General features: G+C 38.4%; 1 protein-coding gene across 1 annotated transcript in view; it reads right to left on the reverse strand.

Annotated features, from left to right (window-relative positions):
- Positions 1 to 5,379: 5,379 nt before the first annotated feature.
- Positions 5,380 to 20,283, reverse strand: part of ACOX3 (acyl-CoA oxidase 3, pristanoyl) — a 35,172-nt gene continuing 20,268 nt past the window's right edge. Inside the window, exons 10-18 of the mRNA XM_027723670.2 lie at positions 19,648 to 19,770; positions 17,912 to 18,032; positions 17,301 to 17,420; positions 16,000 to 16,113; positions 14,221 to 14,336; positions 10,216 to 10,390; positions 9,694 to 9,761; positions 8,921 to 9,007; positions 5,380 to 5,801 (exon numbers count right to left, since the gene is read on the reverse strand). Of these exons, the coding sequence (XP_027579471.1) occupies positions 5,682 to 5,801; positions 8,921 to 9,007; positions 9,694 to 9,761; positions 10,216 to 10,390; positions 14,221 to 14,336; positions 16,000 to 16,113; positions 17,301 to 17,420; positions 17,912 to 18,032; positions 19,648 to 19,770 (1,044 nt within the window). The 3' untranslated portion in view covers positions 5,380 to 5,681. The remainder of the gene's footprint in view (positions 5,802 to 8,920; positions 9,008 to 9,693; positions 9,762 to 10,215; positions 10,391 to 14,220; positions 14,337 to 15,999; positions 16,114 to 17,300; positions 17,421 to 17,911; positions 18,033 to 19,647; positions 19,771 to 20,283) is intronic.

The raw sequence follows: 20,283 nt of genomic DNA on the forward strand, positions 1-20,283 counted from the left end.
CAAAACTCTCTCTTTATCCCTATATTTTTGAAGGTGCTGTTGCATACTTTGTTCAGCAATACCAGTCTAGTTTAAACATATTAAGCATTTCAGATTATGTTTTTTCTCACCTTTATTTGCCAGTCCACCAATTCTGCACATTTTAATAAAAGAGATTTTATAATTATTTCCATCTTTCTGAGAAAAATAATAAGCAGTGGCAGGTCTAGGATTATCCTGAATAACATTCCTAAAGCACACATAATGATTTCTCCACTGATGGCTTCCTGAGATCTTGTCAGTCAGAAAGTTCCTAACCCAAGTCAAGTGTGTTTGCCCGTAGAATGTTGATTTTTTTATTCTTGATGTCATGTGACTCTGGATAAGGTGTGTTAGAGGAAAATGTCTGTGCTGCATGACACATATATTCAAAAAACAGAGTTTGAGAATACCTGGGATGAAATCAGGTTTGTCTGATAAAATGTATTTTCTGTAAAATTTCTGACTGATATTTTTTGTATTACTAATTATTTTATTAGTTGAATCCCACTTTAATTTTTTCCTTATTTTGCTTCTGATAGAGTCAAGTTCACCACTTTTTTTCCCTTTTAAAATATTGGTATAATATCCGGCAAACTCTAATCTAGTGGAATTTCTTTTATACAGAATATAACAGAAATGAGTATGATTAGACCAGTCAAGTCTTCCTAGTAAAGTCTTCACCATCTTTTGTTATATGGGTCTGCTGATTTTAAAGTGTTTACCACAGTATGTGTTGCTTAACACCCGGCTGGGCTACTAAGGGACTGAAAAGTATTTCCTCACATCCCAGTGATAAAAGCATGTAAATATAGTGCAGAACCACTTCTTGAGTACTTCTTTTGCCTCATTATAAACAATTTTGTCATCACAGCTCATGTATTTGCCATAGGAAATGATGTCTCTCTATAGATTCTTGTTTTAATTTTTACATTTTACAAAAACAACATATCACACTGTTAAAAGAGGTTTCCTTTTCAGGCAATGTTTGTTTGCCCATTGCTTATGGACAGGCTGCCCCCAAAAAAACAGGTGATATGGCCAATGCAGTATATGCTGTACAGTACACTGGCAGGATAGTTGCTTTTCTCTGGATGCTTTAGAAGTCACATCCCTATCACAGTCATGGGTCTGGACAAACTCCAGCTCCATGTTGGTCCTTTCGTGGGTTGTTTTCCAACTCCTGGTTATCTCTCCATGGCAAATATGCAGCAGGTAACTGCTCTTCTAAACAAAATTGACTATGAATTGAGGTATTCTCTTCTAGCAAAGAATATGTAATTCAAAAATATTCTTTGCTTAAAAGGAGGAATAACCATGGATATTTTATGATTTGGCAAAAATGAGTACTTAGCAAAGCTGTGAGTATAGACAAGATCACAAGTGAAACCAGTTGGGGAGGGTTCTCTGGAGGAGGATGGAAGAACATGGGCAGGTGAAGGCAGCTATTGCCCAATGACAATTTTGACAGTCTTTGGAGAGTGCTGCAAATCTCAGTACAAGCTGGATACTAAAGTGGACTGTAGTTCCCAAACAAAAATGTAAAAAATGCGTAAATTGTCTTCAGGAAACCCACTGGGAACTACTCTAGCTACACACTTGCTGGTCTATTCTTTGACAAACACAGCAAAGAAATTCCTGATGGAACTTCCATTTATTCAAGAGAGATTCGTGCTGTGGGAATGCTGAACAAACGCAACCAGGCTGCAAATGTTTGAGAAAAACACCAAGGCAAGGTAGTCAGCAGAACTGTTGTTCTCAACAAAGCTGTGTTCACCTCTCCCTCTGCCTCTGAAAGGAACTGATGTGAAATGCTCTGCTTGCATTTGATAAATCTGTGATTTGACTTGCTTAGAGACGAACGAAGCTTTCTGCTTCTGTTCCCACTGACAGTGTTGGGGGCAGCCCGCTGTGATCACAGCTGACCTTCACTTGGCTGAATCTCCTGTCTCAGATTATACTATCACATGGGTGTCTCATGCAGTGAGCTCCCCTCTGCTTATGGTGCTCCTTAGGCCAGTGAACCGAGCTAAAATGATCTGGAGCCTTACTCTGATCTCAGGCTAATGAGAATTGGGAATAACAAAACACAGTTGAGGCCCATGAAGGTACAATGCTACAAGAGGACACACAGGCCTCTGTGATGTCCATATGGCTGCATCTGAGAGAGAGACTGGTCATGCTGGTAGCATGTGCTTGTATGAAATCACCTCTCTGCTTTGAAAACACATTAAGTCAGTAAAGAAAATATATGAATAAAGGCAAACAGAAGAGGAACTTGTAACCCTGCAGAATGCGTGATAAATCATTTAATACAGTGGGAAAGAGGCTTTTAGACAGAAATAGTAGTGTATGAGCCTACTTATCTCTGCAGAAAACAGGCACCTCTGGGAAACCTGCATCCACAGAACTGCATCTGTAAAGATGGTAGAGCTTCCACCTGACTCCCCAAGCATTTCTCCTGACACCATTACTCCTACAGAGGTGATGTGAAATATTCATGTGTTTATCTTGCCACATTAGCAAGCATTCAGTGTCCTAATGCATATGAACAATTAATGTTTTTTGCTAGAACCTTTTTGCTTTGAGTCACATCAGCAGAAATAGCTCATCATAGAAGAAACCAGTTTGAAATACCCTTGACAGTAATCCACTATCCAGGAGAGAAGCATGGCACAGGGCACCGGGGAAGCAGAATGTTAGGGCTCTTTCAGGCCTGCTTGGATTCAACTTTCTGGTGCCTTCATGTGGCAGCTTAAAAGGACAGATTCCTGTGGCCAAATTGCTTTGGACTGAAGCTATTTGACAGCCTTTGACCCAGCTCCCCAGACAAGTTAAAATGACACATCCAACTTCATTTGGCATTTGAAGTGGAAGAGAAATGGCTTTTCTGTTCTGCGGGAAGCCTCTCTTATTTAATGTTCTACAAAGAGGAAGAAACTCCATATAATAATGACATCTTGTGGTAGTTGTTGAATTATTGTCATATGATTTAGTAGATAATTGGATGCCAAATTTCATGACGTCTCTCTCCCTCCGTGCTGAAGCTCTGCAAATTCAGACTCACAATTTCTGTTGCTCTGAGAAGTTGGATGTAGAAGACCTCTGGAACCTTTGGCTTATTGTTGACTTCAGAGGAAAAGGATATTTTGATCATTTGATTACAAATGGCTGGTGAAACATACAGTTCAGAAATTCATAGTCATAACTGATGAAAGAATGGTTATCCAGCTACTCATACAGAAAATACTAGTTTTGATAATGTTGAGTGCAGAGTGGCTCTCCACATAAGCAGGAGGAACCTGCTTATGCTGCACCATGGCTTTGTAGTGGGTGTGGGAGTAAATGGTGACAGCCTCTGCTGGCAGCACGTAAACGTGACAGCTGCTGAACACCTGCGCTGAGCTTGCAAACAGTCTTGGTGAGAGATGTGTGGTGTTTTAAAGAGTAAATCCCTAAGGCCTCACAGTACCCCTGCTCTGCTCCTACTTACTTCAGCTTTGGAGTGCAGGTCTCTAACTCCTGCCATTAACTGTGTGGGTATCCAAGGACCACATGAAGCTCTAAGCTTACTGCAAGCTGTGTGACAGTTCATATTTAGGGTCCATAATCATGCTATTTAACTGAGTATCCTATTTTCTCTGCCCATAATCATGTTCTTGCTGATGTAGTCTCTGCAGTGCTTGCCCTAGTTGAAGTTAGAAGCTTTTCAGAACAAACAGCACTTCTTCTGCCAGTTTGTGCAGTCCTTATCAGTACGGAGGAGCTCAGCTTTTATCAGGGAGTTTGGCTCTTGACAAAATAGTCATAATAAAAAAGATTTGTGGGAACAACTTAGGAGTACATTTTTACAGGGTGTCTGTTTATCCTGTTGTGTGTTCTGGCCTCACCAGGTCTTCAGTTCTGTGGTACTGTGACACAGTTTTGTTTTGGGGTTATTTTGGGGATGAAGGTGGCTTAAGCTATATGTCAAGCACTTTTGTGTTTTCTTCTGGGCTACCAAGGCCTCATAAATAGACTTACAGTTTATATGCAAGATTCACACAAACCTCTGTCTCCCAGCTGTGAGGAAGGAGGCAGGAAAAGACCATGTCACTTATGAAGAACTCAGAGGTGATGGTGAAATCACACGCAAGTGAGACAGTGAAATAATGCTGCTGATCAGCATTGATAGTACAGAATGCAGAGTGACAGATCACTGCTACTACATTTAATGTAGCAGGGCTTCTCTTCCCTGTTTTCCTTTTTCTCTGTCAGAAATCCTGGTGTTTATATTGGATATTGGGTGTAATGTACTCAGCCTGTTTCCTTCAGCTCTGCACCAACGCAAGCAGGAGACACTTGCTGGATTCCCGATTGACATAGAAAATTGCTAAAGATAATCATGACACTCCGTGATTCCATATCTAATGACATGTGTTTAGCTGTATTGATCTATTTTTTTTCATGGGATGATGCCACCTATTGGACGTTATTAAGAGAGGCAAAACAGCTCAAAGAAAATAAATACTTTATACGGGGCCGATTTTTCAGCAAAGGTTTTACTTTCCTACAGTTCAATAGCAAGAAAAAGAGCTTCTATTGGGACATTCTGAATTATGGTACCTCATTAAAAGAGAAGAAGGAATGGAAGCAGAAAAAATACAGACAACACTGACTATCTCTGGAAAGGAAAAAGAAGTCCAGAAAAAAAAATACAGGTAAGGTTTAACATAGTTTAAGATAGTTTTTATCTGTTTTTCCAATGGGTCTATAAATGACAGTTGCAGAATTTTGGTTTTTTGTTTGATTTTTTTTTAACTGAAGTGCGTTGATGGTGATCATTTTTAATTGACCTTGAACTTGTAGTGGTAAAATTATTAATATCTAAGATTGAGAGGTCTGGCTAAGAAGCTATCTTTACTAAAAGAACATCCTTTCAGCTAAAAGCTAAATCTGTGATTGTTTCCAACTTCCCAATTCTGAGCTAAGATAAAAAAGGTGTGTTACTAGTCAGAGCCATTTTTTCATATTGCTGTTATTTACTGTTTGACTCCTTAGAACTGTGGTAGTTAGCAAGCCCTCTAAGGAGTCCCATGCCTCCAGGGATGGATACCTGTTTTTAACATTAAAATGATTGCTTTTCCTTACCTCTTCCTTTCTTTTTTCTGAAACAATACATAGGTTGGTTCTCTGCAATCTGAGAACAGGGGAGCAGAGGGGAATGCTCTCTGAATGTTCTCTTACTATATTCATAGTTAACACAGCTTCTGTCTGACCTGTCCTAAATTTTTTTTTTGCTTTTGTCAGTTTATTCATAATCCCTGGTGGGAAATGTTTTATAATTATTTACCTTCTGTAAGGTAAGTAATGACAAGAGACTGATTGGAAAATTTCTTTAATATAAACTTTGCAAAGCAGCAATCATAATGAATCTTCATTTTTTTGCATTTAATTGAGTAAATATGTATAGTGTGCAGATTTGTTGCTCTTGCTCCTGTCATTACTATGTTAACAGTCCCTGAGACCAAGTTGGACTTGATTTCAAAGTTACTTTAAAACTTGGCACCTCTCCATGAAAATCTCTTCCATTTCCAGTGTTTGACATATGATCTCCTTTCCTCTTGATGTTTGAAATGAAGTGTCCATCTCAGGCCCATCCAGACTCTTACAAGTTGTTTGGTTTACAATCTTGACTTCAGCCTGCCTTTAACAGGTTTATTAATACAAAATTCTGCCCACCATGAAGGTCTGTTCAGAACTTTGTCACCTTGAAGGATCTCTCCCCACATATTTTTATATAACTGCAAAATAATAATAATAATAAAATGATTAATGCATACAGAAGAAACAAACAAAGCTTCTGCAAGATAAATTATCTAACTTATTGGTTGAAATGAGATTGTGATTGAGTTTCTAGACAACGAATGTGAATAATTATGTAGAGGCAAGAATAAACACAAAGATAAAGCACAAAATTTCAAAGTACTGTAAACATCAGATTTCTGTGTAAATCACTTAGACCATCCTTGGCATAAGAAAAGGAAACCAGTAATCTTTATTAGTTCTTGTATCAATTTGACATGAGTTATATTATCAAAGGTAGAAATTCAGAAACAAAGTTATATTAAGCTAATCTTTGTTCTGTCCAAACCTGATACCAGAAGGCTGTATCTGAAAACCCTCATGCATGTCTGTTTTTACCTTAGTTTCAACACATTTCTGGAGAGTTCCAGAACTTCTCTTCTAGATGTGAACTTGTCCAATTTAAGCATAAGAAAATCTTCTCTCAGAAGCATATTGCTAATTTATCATCAATTTGCAATTTTATGTGGAAGAGTTAAAAAAAAGTCTATGGGAAGTAAATTTTGCAAAAGTGTAATTTTAGCAATACTTCTTATTTCATAATTGACTGAAGCTTAAAACTTTAAATAACATTCCAGAAAGATGAGGAAAGGAAGGCCATATTTTCAGCAGTAAGATAGAGTATAGGACAATAAAATATTAACATAGTGTAAAAGCAGTCAGGGAGGTAAAGTGAAAAGCCTTTCTTCCACACTGAAAGATAGGTTGGTCCTATACATCTGTGATGATTTAATTAGTAATGAAATATATTTAATATTAAATATATTTTACCTTGATTACATGGGCCAGTGTTAACTTTTTATTCCATTCTGTGTGAGTTAATATTGTCCAACAATTTTTAATTAATGCTGAATTAAATGTGGCAATAACTTCACATATTTAAATGGCGATTGTCAAAACTTCTAGATAGAAATGATGTCCACACCATGAAAGTTCCTTTTAAAGAGAATCTGAATTTTTCTTTCGTGCTTAAAGCTGCCCATAACAAATCTTGAAACTTTTCTTCTGCTCTGATGAGCAGAAGATCTGAGGCTCATGGTGCAAGGCACTCCACTGCAGCACAGCATAGCTTACCTCGAATTAAATTCATTTTCTTGTTATACTTGGATAATCTATTCTTTACCATACTGTAATTTTTACTAAAATGTTTGTATTGGTTTTTAGAAGCTGTAAAGATAGCAATGAACAGGGAATTAAATATAGACAGCCAGGAGACAAGGAGCTTTATTGAGTATTTTCTGTAAGTGAGGGATTGGCAGCCTTTTTCAGATTTCAGTTGAAAATATTTACATAAGTTGAAAACCACAGACTTACAGGCAGTTCAGAAAACCTTCCTGGATTCCATAGAGCATGGGTTGAATATCACTGATTGAAATTATTTTCTCAATATGGTTCAATGAATTTATAAAAAAATAATACACAAGGAAGCCAGTAGTGTTTAGAGTCCCATGTGCATAATTAATATATTATACTCATAATATTAATCTCTAATATAAATAAGACTCTGTGCCTTCTGCATTTGTATGAACTAAGAGCTAGCCAAATCCATCGCTTGACAGCTTGATCAGCTAAGAAATCTCCCTCTGGCTGTTAGAAAGGGGATAGTATTCTAGGAATGGATAACTGAGTATTTGCATCATATTTTATATTTCTGCCTATAGCATCTGTTCACAGCTTCTGTTAGAATAATGCTTGAAAATGGGCTTTTGGCCAATACACATAGTCTTAACTTTCTTACAAATTATGTTCCTCCCCTAAAGAGATACCTTCGGAGCTTCCATCCCAAAAACCTACAGAAATGGAAACAAGGTTTCCAGTGATGATTACAGCCCTCAGTTGAGATGGCTGGATAGGTAGAGAAAGTCTTTCCTCCTGTATTTGTAAAGACTGTGTTAACAAAGTAATCATTGTGTTAGGTCAGCCTCTGGTTGGAAACATCTAGGCTGCCTTCTGTATTCCTTGATCACCATGGGAACGATGGACAACTTTGGACAAGAAGACACAGAGAATATTGGAAAGCATCAAGTACTTGACTCAGCAATCCTGACAAACATCCTGGCAGTGTCCCCAGGCTAGTGATTGTCTACAGTATCTATCCACACTAAACCAAACTACTGTAACTGTGACACCAGGCTCTACAAAATAGTTATCCCACAGCTTGGCCCTGCTGAGTAGGTTTGGCCAGTAAGCAAGAATTCTGGTTTGCTGAGACTTTGGAATAAAATATGGATCTTTAAATGTGTCAAGAAAAAAAAAGGCAGAGAGGGATCATGACCTCGTACACCAACTCCATGGTGCACCCACATCCCAAGTCCTGCTTGTAGGTCTGGTTATGACACCTCAGAAAGGATATGGCAGAAGCAGAAAATACACAGAGAAGGAAAACAAGGTCTGTCAGAGGAACGAAAAAGCTCCCATAGACAGCAACTGCATATGGACTGGGACTAGGAAGTATTTTTTCACAATACTCATAATTAAGCTGTAGAAATTATTGTCTGACGGAAACCAAAAGACAGCTGAATTTGAAAATGGATGGAAAAAATGGAGGATAGACACGTCTGTGGCTATGAAAGAGAGTGATACAAATACAACCTACAGTATGAGATCTCTCTTAAACCACCACCTGCCAACAATTCAGACAGCAGGGAAAGAACACCTCCATGTTTCATCTGTCTCGTACAATGTGCTGCTTGGCCACCCTTCTCTGTCAGTTACAGAGTATTCTGTGAACTGAATCCAGTATGGCCATTCTTATGCTCTTAACTCTTGCTTTGTGTAACTATATCAAAAATTTCTCTCAGCCTTTTTTTTATTTTTTTGTGTTCAGTGCACAGGTGTCTACAAGAGCAAGCTAGAGCAATACCTTACAAGCTTCTCTCCAGCAAATGCAAAATGTCATTTTCTGCTGACATCAATTTAACTCTGCTAGGACTTTCCACTGAAAAAGTGATTTTCTTTTCTTTTGTACCTGTGAAGTGTCTTGAATATATTAAGGCTATTTACAGGCAATAATCCTCTTAATCATTAAACTTACAAATTTAACAATGGGTTTTCTTACCTCTCCACTAGCTTTACCAATGGGAGAATTGAGAATGAAGTCGGGAGGAGCAAAGACATCAACCAGAGCAACGGCATCATCTTTCAACTGTTTAAAAATAAAAGACATAACACTTGGCAACTTCTGTAGTTGTCTATGGCTACCTGTGAGCTACAGAGCAGCATAAAGAATATTTTCATAATGTATCAGCTATTGATAATTTAAGAGAAATCCATAATAAGTAGCCTAGTTTTATTTTGCCTTTTTTCACTCCCAGGGTAACTGTCAAAGGAGACTGTATTTTAAATGTTTTCCTCCTTTACTTATGGAGTGGGTTTAAAACACATTTTAACAAATATGGTGCTGTTTGCACACATAAACACATATATTTTGAACTTTAAAAATGTAATGTCCATCTTCTTCTTTGAAATTTTGCTGACCTGCAAAGAATATATTCCAGTTTGGAAAGCTTTTGTGCTAAGAAAAAAAATTCACAAGCTAACATTATAATGAAATAAGTAGAACTGGACTGAAATATTTCACTGGCTTTCCAATGAAGATTGCAAGGCCACAAATGCTGTGGTGTTATTTTGTAGGATATATTGTTTTCTGTTTATTGGTAAATAAATTAGGACTAGATTCAGGGTCGATGAGTTGCTAAACTTTACAGAAAATTATTCAGAAATTTTTAATATAGTATTGTGCTCATTTACCCCTTGAAGTACAGAATAAGTGATATATCTCCTTTTTAGTATTTGTATATTATATTAATTAATCACAACAAACAGGCTTACCCTGTAGCAGAGCTCCAGAATAGCATTCTGAATAAGTCTACCAGGTTGTTCACCTGAAGCATAGCCACCTGCAAACACATTCACAGAGAAGCTGATACCAGTTAAGATTACACTGATACAAACTTTTTACAAAAATGACTAAATAGATTCACCCATGTAACTGAACTGAAAGTCTTTTATTAATGAGTTGGCTGCAAAACTTTTATTCTAAGATATGTAGAGCCTTTTGCAGTAACAAGCTACACTACAGCACCTTGTTGTTTATCCCCTATCCTCTCCCCCAAGCACTGGATCACAGCAAAACTTGTGATCCCTCCATCACCTCTGAGCTAACAGGGAACCTTTTGGTTTATTTGTCATTCCAGATCCCTGCTCCTGAAAATTTGGTTTAGAACGATTGTTTTGTGTTAGACAAGCAGTAAGAAAACGTTCTAACATAAATCCTAGTTAGGATTCCCTCCCCTTGCCAAGTTAGGACTTTTATGAACTGACATGCACAATATATCCAGGAGCTGATCTCACCTTGGTAGAGCACAGCCAGGTGTTTACTTAAAGACCAGAGTCCATAGAGAGCACAGAGATTCTTAAGCACTGGCTGCAGTGCAGGTGGAATGCTGGGGTCATGAGTGTAGTCATGATACCGCTGTAAGACTGTTTGTTCAATGAAGGCAATGGCTAAGGATCGATAGTAGTACACCTTAGGAAATAGAAAAAAAGGACACTGAGTATCAAAATACAAAGAACTAATCCTCAGCTGGTGCAGAATGGCATTGCTTGCTCAGGTTAGTAGAGTTCTGTTGATTTAGATCTGATGATTTAGTGTGAGCTTAAAGAAATTCTAAGAAGAAATGGCAGGAGAAAACACTTTCTACAACGTCTATGTAAAGGTTAGTCATGAGATATCTCATGAAATGCCTCTTAGAAATAAGATTGTATGCCTATTACCAGTGTAATTTGGCTGTTGCACACAGACTTTATAGGATCGAGTAGCTACATCAGAGAGAAGACAATGCAAAATCAGGTTTGCTGATTTTAGGATCATTAATAAACACATATAATGCTTAAGAATATTTATATTTATCTAACATTATGCAGAGTTTTATAAAGAGGATAAAATCTTCCTGTTGAAATCGTACTACAGTCTCTTCAAATAACAAATAAAAATCTAATCATGTCAGCATGAATGGATTCTGTTTATGGATGGCAACAAATTGCAACACATGTTGCAATCACACAACAGCTACAGGGCGGACAAGGGATTGGACCCAGCCAGCACTGGTTTAGGAAGGGCAGATCCTGTCTGACCAACCTGATCTTCTTTTATGATCAGGTGACCTGCCTGGTGGGTGAGGGGAAGGCTGTGGACATGGTCTATCTGGACTTCAGCAAAGCCTTTGACACTGTCTCCCATAGCATTCTCCTGGAAAAGCTGTCAGCCCACGGCTTGGACAGGGACACTCTCTGCAGTTAAGAACTGGCTGGAGGGCTGGTGGTGGTGAACGGGGCTGCATCCAGTTGGCAGCCAGGCACTAGTGGTGTCCCCCAGGGATCAGTGTTGGGCCCAGTTCTATTTAATATCTTTACTGATGATCTGGATGAGGGGATTGAGTGTACCATTAGCAAATTTGCAGATGACACCATGCTAGGGGGGAGTGTTGATCTGCTGGAAGGCAGGAGGGCTCTGCAGAGGGACCTGGACAAGCTGGAGAGATGGTCTGATTCCAACAGGATGAGGTTCAACAAGGCCAAGTGCTGGGTCCTGACTTTGGCCACAACAACCCCATGCAGCACTACAGGCTGGGCACAGAGTGGCTGGAGAGCAGCCAGGCAGAAAGGGACCTGGGAGTTTGGATTGACAGGAAGCTGAACATGAGCCAGCAGTATGCCCAGGTGGCCAAGAAGGCCAATGGCATCCTGGCCTGGATCAGGAACAGTGTGGCCAACAGGTCCAAGGAAGTGATTCTTCCCCTGGACTCGGTGCTGGTGAGGCCACACCTCGAGTGCTGTGTCCAGTTCTGGGCCCCTCAGTTCAGGAAGGATACTGAGGTGCTGGAGCAGACCCAGAGAAGAGCAACGAGGCTGGTGAAGGGACTCGAGCACAAGTTCTGTGGGGAGAGGCTGAGGGAGCTGGGGTTGTTCAGCCTGGAGAAGAGGAGGCTCAGGGGAGACCTCATCACCCTCAACAACCACCTGAAAGGAGATTGGAGCCAGGTGGGCATCAGTCTCTTCTCCCAAGCAACCAGCAGTAGGACAAGAAGGCACAATCTTAAGTTCTGCCAGAGGAGATTTAGGTTGGATATTAGGAAGAAATTTTTTACGGAGAGAATAATCAGACATTGGAATGGGCTGCCCAGGGAGGTGGTGGATTCACTGTCCCTGGAGGTTTTTAAGATGAGACTGGATGTGGCACTTAGTGCCCTGGTCTAGTAACCATGGCAGTGTTGGATCAAGGCTAGGACTTGATGATCTTGGAGGTCTTTTCCAACACGGTTGATTCTACAATTCTATGATTTTCAAGGAATTATGCAACTAATCCTTGTCGACTATCCCATGAGAAAGACAAGTCACCAGTTACTGTTAATGCAGAGTATAAGGAATATTTGTCTATATTTATATACTTCACCTTTGCTATATTGTGGCATATATCATGTAATGAAATACACAGCTGACTGAAAACATTGTAGCTGGTGAACAGGAGGGGAATATGAAACCATTGCTATTCTGGCTGATTTGTTGCAATGCTGTTAACACGTGTTTGGTTTTAGCCCATTTGTTAAGGGTTGAGGTTTTTCTTCTTTTTTTTTTTTAATTTAGAATTAGTTGATTAGCTGTTTTTTTTCTTTTACATACTTGCAATGTCCTTGCATCTAAATCCACTGCAACATTTAAAAAAGGCATATTCCAAAGATAACTGTCTCTATCAACAGCTGTCCAGTGGCATACTTATGTCCAAACTCAGATACAAATATAAATGGCAAACCACACATCTATTCTCTGCAGGATTAGGGAGGACTTCCCCCTTATTACAAGGTCTTTTTTAGATATGAATATCAATTCCCTACTCAGAATGAAATGTCTTAACATCACAAATGAAACATTAAAAATTATTTCCCTGTTATTCTCCTCTATAATTCTATTTCCCTCTTTACCTTTGCTTGCACTACTGTATTGTTTCTATACAGCTACCTCCAAAACAAAATAACCACGGGATATGCCAGGAATCTCTTCCAGATTCCCTATAGCATGAACAAATATTATGTATTAGTCAGCCACTGGGCTGACAGAAAACTGTTGCTTCATGCCCAGAAAGTTTTAAATCAAATACGTACATGTCTTCAAAGCACAGCTTGTAAATCATTTTCAGATGTTTTTGAGGCATGCCATTTAAAATAAAAAATCCTGCTGTCCTGAGGAGGAGTTTTAGGGAGAAAATAAAACCTAATGACCTAAAGTATATCAATGCCTATCTCAAAAGAAATTGTGTGCCTGAGTATCTTCGGATTTTAGCACATCTGAACATAAAAGAGAAAAGAATCGTCATACTTCCGAGCAAACCACTCTCTCTAATGCACTGGCCCCAACATCAGCCTCCCCAAGACCTGGCCAACTGACAGGAAATCAGACTTGAATTTCTGGCAATCCCCATTCTGAGTTTGACCCTGAAGACTTTCTCTAATAAGCTGCTTCTAGGGTAAAAAACAGGAAAGATTTTCTCCACTCTACCAGTTGTTTCACACAGATCATCCCCTGTTGAAGCTAGGCTGGCTCTTTTTAGTTGTAGCGTTGAATATTCCTTCTCAATGGTTTTTAACGAGCTTTGCAGATAAGGTGAATGACACTGACCATTTTCAGGGAACTGATCTTTCTAAGTGACAAATGACAAGTGCTCTTTCTTTGGGTATGAGCCAGTTTTTCTCATGGAGGTAACAGGAGTCTGGTGAACTTGGGGATATGCACTGAAATGTGGAGTTAAGCCATTCCTAGCTGTTAAAACTCTCTGGTGAGAGAGTGGATCTGCTACATGTAAATTGTCAATGTTTCCTTTTCAGGTTCCAATGCTGTCAGTCTGGTATCCTTCATGAGTACTTTGCCCTATAGGAATTGGAGATGAAAAAGACCTATTAGGTCATCCAGTTTACCTACCTGCCAGAGCAAGATTCTTTCCTACAGTATGTATTTGGCCACAAGAGCAGATGGAGAAGTAATAATCAGATGCTGCAGTAGATTTAATACTGGTAGATTTAGTCTTCATAAGTTGTGCTATCAAAATTACAGACAGCATGCAGCACATGCCTGCAACTTTTCTGAAGGGAAATATATCCGGAAAGACTTCTGCTGACAGTAACTGTCCTGCTATCATGTTCTATGCCAAGAACATGGACAGGTATTAAGTTTTATTAGTTATTTGACTTGCTGCTTTATGGTTGAGGAAATTGTACTTCATGACACAAGCAAATAAAGCTAACAGGACCTGAAAAACTTGCATGAAAACAAATAAATAAAATGAGAAAGATTAATAAGTATTACCTGACAGTTGTTTTTTGCCTCAAAATCACTTAGTCCAGCCTGCTTTTTCTTACCCAGTTTTAGGTCACTTTCTCGGAGCAGGTAGCAAACCAGCCATTTATAAGCTGCTAAAGGAACTGTGAAAAAGAGAGAAGCAAAATTCTTAACATTCACATTTATAATGCAAGAAGTCACACGCAAATTCTACTGCAGTCCTAGTTTTTGTTACTTGAGATGAAAAGTGAAAGTGTTAATTAACTGACATGTTAATTGATGTGACACTTTGTCCATTACTGTAGATACAATAAATATCTGGGGACCACAGTCAAATTGTAACTGTACAGTGAAGACACACCACACCTGACCATACACTAGTTCATACTGACTCAAAGCTAGAAGACAAGGTATACCTACAGCTCAGTTTAGACTTCTGACTTCAATAAATTTTTTAGCTTGCTAATTTTTCTCATATTAAGACTTAGGTCTGCAAGGTACACAGTCTCGTCTGAGAATACAAGAAGACAAGACAGTTCACATTTAATGGAAGCTTGACTTCCAACATTGCAAAGATGGTTGAATGTAATCACATTTAAATGAATAGCTTTGTACATACTTGTGTCATATTTTAAGAACAGACTGGAACTATTAAGGTAAAAAGTAATTCAGCATAAAGTCCTTGCCTGAATCCTGCTTGCTTGTTTCTTAGCTTAAGATTTAGTGTAGACTATGATTTAGGCAATTGGGAGTGTTTACATGCTGCCTAATTTTGGCAACTAAATTAACAGTCCAGTTTCTAACAGAATGGATCAGTAAGCAGATTGAGTTTTTTTTTTTTTAAAACTATAGTCTGTTTCAGTAGGTATTAAAAGAGAGGAGAGAACATGTGCTTACATATCAGTTTGTGCATCTTGGAGACATACAGGAAATAAAGCAAGCAGTTGTTTTGAACTAGTCTTTTTCTTATAACCCTTTATGTTTTGAAATTATTCAGATTTTGCCCTGCAGCTATTATGATACTATCTTACTTGGTACTGTGCATCACTATCTGAAGTTCAGCTTTTCTGTAATTATTTGAGCACTGAAGTGGTTATTGAATTATAGGAATCAACTTGATTGCTCCTTATATATCAACGCTGGAGTTTCTTCCCCCGTTATGTTCTCAGTTATACAGATTCACTTAAGCTCTGTGTCCTTTTGCTCTCTCATTATCTGCTCAGTTCTTTATAATTTTTGCCTCCAAGGGCCAATCTGGGCTCACAGTGATACACAAATGGGACTGGCTTCTAATGTCATACTTGATTTGATTACACCAGACTAAACCAGGAAAACTGCAGGGAATTTCCTTTTTACCATTACTTGTTTTTCTCTATACAACCATAAGCAACTGTCAAAACCAGAGAACATTAATGCCTTTTCAACATAGTTCTAAATCACTTGTGTGGTTTTCTAAAAGAAGATGTTTTAGCGATAGAAGGTAGTGGCAATCAACGGCCTTAGAACTGGAAAACAGCAATACAGTGGAAAACCCCCTAAATCACAGATATTACTTTAGAGACACAAAAATGGAAGAAAAATATCTGATGCTATCCTCCATTCCAGAACTGAGGCTGGGGACAATAGAACCTACTTTGAAATGCAAACTATGTTCTTAGTAAATTGAAATGCATGTGATACAAAGAAAGTCAGCAAATATGACAAATATCTAATAAATAGCAGAGTCTGAATCTCAAATCTCTGGATTGTCTCCTTTGGAAAGGAATTTAAGATTCTAGAATCAGTTTAACAACAGCAGAAGGCTACCTGAGGAGTCCATGCAATCTTCAACACTAGTGGCTGTGAATCTCCAGCCAAGGATATGATAGTAGTCTTGCAAAATGTTTATTGTTCCCAAAGGGGATTCAAAAGGAGCTTTATCTGAAACACCAAAAGAAATAAAAATGATATATAAGAAAAGAAATCAGACTTTTTGGAACTAAAAGCCTATTACAAAGCCATGCATACACTCAGCAGGCCAGATGAAATTAGACCATAATATTTATTTTATTATGGCCTAGTTCAGCCAAAAGAGGACTGGTGGACAAGTGTGGAAAAACCTGACATCACTGCCTGTAATTATGCCCCATAAGATTCAACTCCAATTGCTGAGTTTTCCAGATCTGTAAGATGCTAGTGAAACTCACTGCTGGAAAACTGAAACAAAATCTAGAGAACTACAAAATGTAGTGATGGATATTGCTACCAAGTTAGGCGATATGAGCTGTTTTAAGTACAACAAACAGACTTATGATGACTTTACCAATACAGAATCACAGAATCACAGAATGGGGTGGTTGGAAGGGACCTTAAAGATCATCTAGTTCCAACCCTCCCATCCTGGACAGGGACACCTTCCACTGGACCAGTGTGCTCAGAGCCCCATCCAACCTGGCCTCGAACACTTCCAGGGATGGGGCACCCACAACTCCTCTGCACAACACGCTCCAGTGTCTCACCACCCTCGCAGGGAAGAATTTCTTCCTAACATCTAATCTAAATCTCTCATCTTTTAGTTTAAAAACATTCCTCTTTGTCATATAACTATCTGCCCATGTAAAAAGTAGCTCTCCCTCTCTTTTATAAGTACTGGAAGTCCACAATGAGGTCTCCCTGGAGCCTTCCCTTCTCTGGGCTGAACAAACCCAACTCTCTCAGCCTCTCTTCATAGTAGAGGTGCTTCAGACCTCTTGAGCATCTTAGTGGCCTCCTCTGGATCCTCTCTAACAGGTCCAAATCCTTCTTGTTCTTAGGACCCCAGAACTGGATGCAGTACTGAGGTAATTCCATTGAACTAAATTGCACTTCTCAGGGAGTAAGATACGACTTGACCTGATTAGGGATGGCAAAACATCTAGCTGGTTTCTGCAAGATTTAGGAGAAAGAATATTTCTTGCAGCAAATATCTGTGTATTATGAATGTCCTATATGACAGAGTCTGTAGCACATTATTTATGCTTCACAGAATGAGTACATGACTGTCAAATGCTTTCAGTATGAAATTACCTCCTAATTCCATTAGCTACACACTGTTGGGTCCAGCATAAGATTCCACACTGAAAACTTACCTCTTATGCAGTTCATCCAGCTCATTAAGTAGTTGCTGGTTTGCTGAAGGAGGACGTTGTTATCTCCCTCATATGTGCAGTTTGGATCATTGTCATTTCGGATTTCACCCAGACGATTCACTTAATAAGAACAAGTGCATAATTTAATATATTGCAATGTACTAGTGGAAGCTAAGAGAGATTAAATAATTATTTTGTGACAAAACATAAGAGAGTTTTCTGTTCCTGTACGTAAAACTATTGTGATGAACAGAGGAGCTTGAAAGTTCACTGTTTAGTTTGTGAAAGTGAACATACTGTAATGATTTTAGAAAAGTGTGGCACTCATCTTACAAGGGGAATTTTCATCTATAAAGTCTGCATCTTTGTTTTTGAAACTGAGACTGAATTGCTCGTATAGTATGTCCAAATGCTGGTGCAGATCCTGTACAGGTTTAGGGGTTTTTTTGTGGTAACAGGAATGACATAAACTTTAAAAATATGGATATAAGGAAAAAATACTTTCTAAACATATTGCTAAAATGCAGACATCATGATAGAATAGCAGTTGAAGAACACATCAACATAACTGTTCTCTCTCTGATCAGTATATGCAGTAGACTGTAACTTACTGGCAAGGTAACCATGTCCTCCACAAGCTTCTCGGCACTCCTGGGCTGCCTGCTGAGCAGTCCAAGATGCCAGTGGTTTGCTGGCAGCAGATAAAGCATGAATCTCACGTCCCAAATCAGCCTTTGTGAAAAACAAGTTATAAGTGAGTAATAACTTTTACACACAGTAAGTTTGTGACCGGTTAAAGCCATATATATGTGTACTGCTTTATAATGAACAGTAACTGGCAATACATGCATAAAATTTTCTGAGATCTGTGTAAGCATATTTTTTGGTACCACAGAAAAATCCTGACACAACTGAAGAACTTTCAGCACCAACTTTCTTACACGAGACAGGAATAATTCGTGCCAGGTAATGGGCACATGGGTACATCTTAGCTCAGCTGTGCCAGCTGGCATGGCATTGAACTGCTTGTCAATCTTTCCCTCCCAAAAATGGAGAGGCAGGTGGTCTGAAGGTGAACCATCCAGAGAAAGCTTCATTCCCTCTGTGACACAAGCACTACCTCTCTCCCTGGTCAACAAGGGGATATTTATAAAATTTATTGCCTTGCACAGTTTTCACTGATCTTTTAAGCACCTGTTTTGTAAGGAATAGGAAAACTTAAATGTACATCCTTGGTTTCCAGAGAAGCAGAGTAGTCTGCATTTACACTAACTCTGCTGACCCTCCTTTGCAAACGTGTTTGGAACTCCAGTTTCTGGAGACAGCGACTTGATACAACCAAGGCTTGTTTAAGAGCGACTCCCTGGTTGCTTTTGTTTGTTTGTTTGCTTATTTAGATCTCCTGTCAAACAAAAGGAATTCATAAGGATTACATTCTTAACATTTTCAACAAACAATGATGTTTATTCCTATCATGTTTTTTTTCCTTAGAGCCACTGTTTTGCCTAAGATTAGTGACTGCACTGCAGACCTCCAGAGATGAAGTATCAGATAAAAAAATGAAACAGATTCTTCTGTGGTCTAAGTAAAGAGGAAAAATTAGAATACCCAGAGACGAGTACAAAAATCTTTCATGAGCTTCATTTTAGCTGAAAAAAGTCTGAGTGTTTAAATAAGATCTGAGCAATTCAAAGCCAGTGTGTAGGTCCTAACAATTTGTATTGTCAAAATTTGTAAAAATAAATAAAATTTATATGCTATAAAAACCCCCATACTGCTGTTATTTTGATTAAGAATCAGTCCTTGCACAGAGATGATAGATTAAACTATTTCCTCTGTAAAGGGGTGACTTTCCAATGGGCTGATTGTGGATGAGCAATTCAGCATTGACTCAAAAGTCTTAACTTTTTTCTCTAAAAATATTTATCCTAATGCAAGGATTTGAACTGCAAAGTCAAGCCAGACTCAAGGCTTGTGCAGGAATTAAGAATAGTAACATTTCAGAAAGTCTTGATATATGTTCCCTACAGAATCATTTACAACAGTTATAAGTTGAATTTGCACCCTGAATTTTGCATCATAACATATTTATGATAAAAAATTCTGCAAGAAAACATAACTTTTAATCCCACAGAAATCAATAAAACTTTAATCACTTCATCAAAACTAATTTTAATGCTTTTCTAAATGCAACTTTAATCAGTACTTTGTAGCCTCATATTTCTGAGACACTGCTCCATCATTCTTGATTGCAACATAGCCTAAGACTTCTAAGTAGGTCTTTCATTTGAGTTTCCAGTTTATTATAGTTAGAGCTCAGTGAAAAAGAAATGTGTAAATATCTCACCTGTCTCTGATTCCTTTGCTGTGTCAACACACCTGCAGAAAACTCCACGTAGTTCTCAAACAGGGACTTGGAGAAATAATCTAAGGCATATGCAGCAGCCAGGTAAGGAAAAAGACGCCATTGCTAGAAAAATAATTAAACTGATTTAATCACAAATTGATATATGTTTTTAATACTTATTGTATTGAACTAACCCATTAATTTTTACTGTGTTCAAATTGGAAACTGTTTAATGGAGAACTTAACAATAACTGCCTATTAACATAACTAATTGTAACTACATACAAGTTACGGTTATGTTATTCTAGTTCTTGCATTTCATGACTTTGTGATAAACATTCTGTTAAACTAGTGCAAAAGTTCACAGAAGCTTTGGGGACCAATGACATATTTTTTACCCTGTGTTTATAAAATGTCTGGCATGCCAGGGCCAGTCATGATTCATATGTTTCTTCAGTAATAACATGACAGAGGTTGTAACCATTTCACTTGCTTGTTTGTTGCTGAATGTATATTAGTGCTGGTTACATTCTGTGAAAAAACAAACAAACAAACAAACAAGGGCTGAGAAGCAGAGAAAAAAGCATCTTTGCTGCTCCATGCAACTTGGGGCTTGTGAAGGAAAAGCTTAGAAAG

Source organism: Pipra filicauda, unplaced genomic scaffold (assembly GCF_003945595.2).
Source record: "Pipra filicauda isolate LSUMZ 115617 unplaced genomic scaffold, ASM394559v2 scaffold35_size7292922_pilon, whole genome shotgun sequence".
In the NCBI taxonomy this organism is placed as follows: Eukaryota; Metazoa; Chordata; class Aves; order Passeriformes; family Pipridae; genus Pipra; species Pipra filicauda.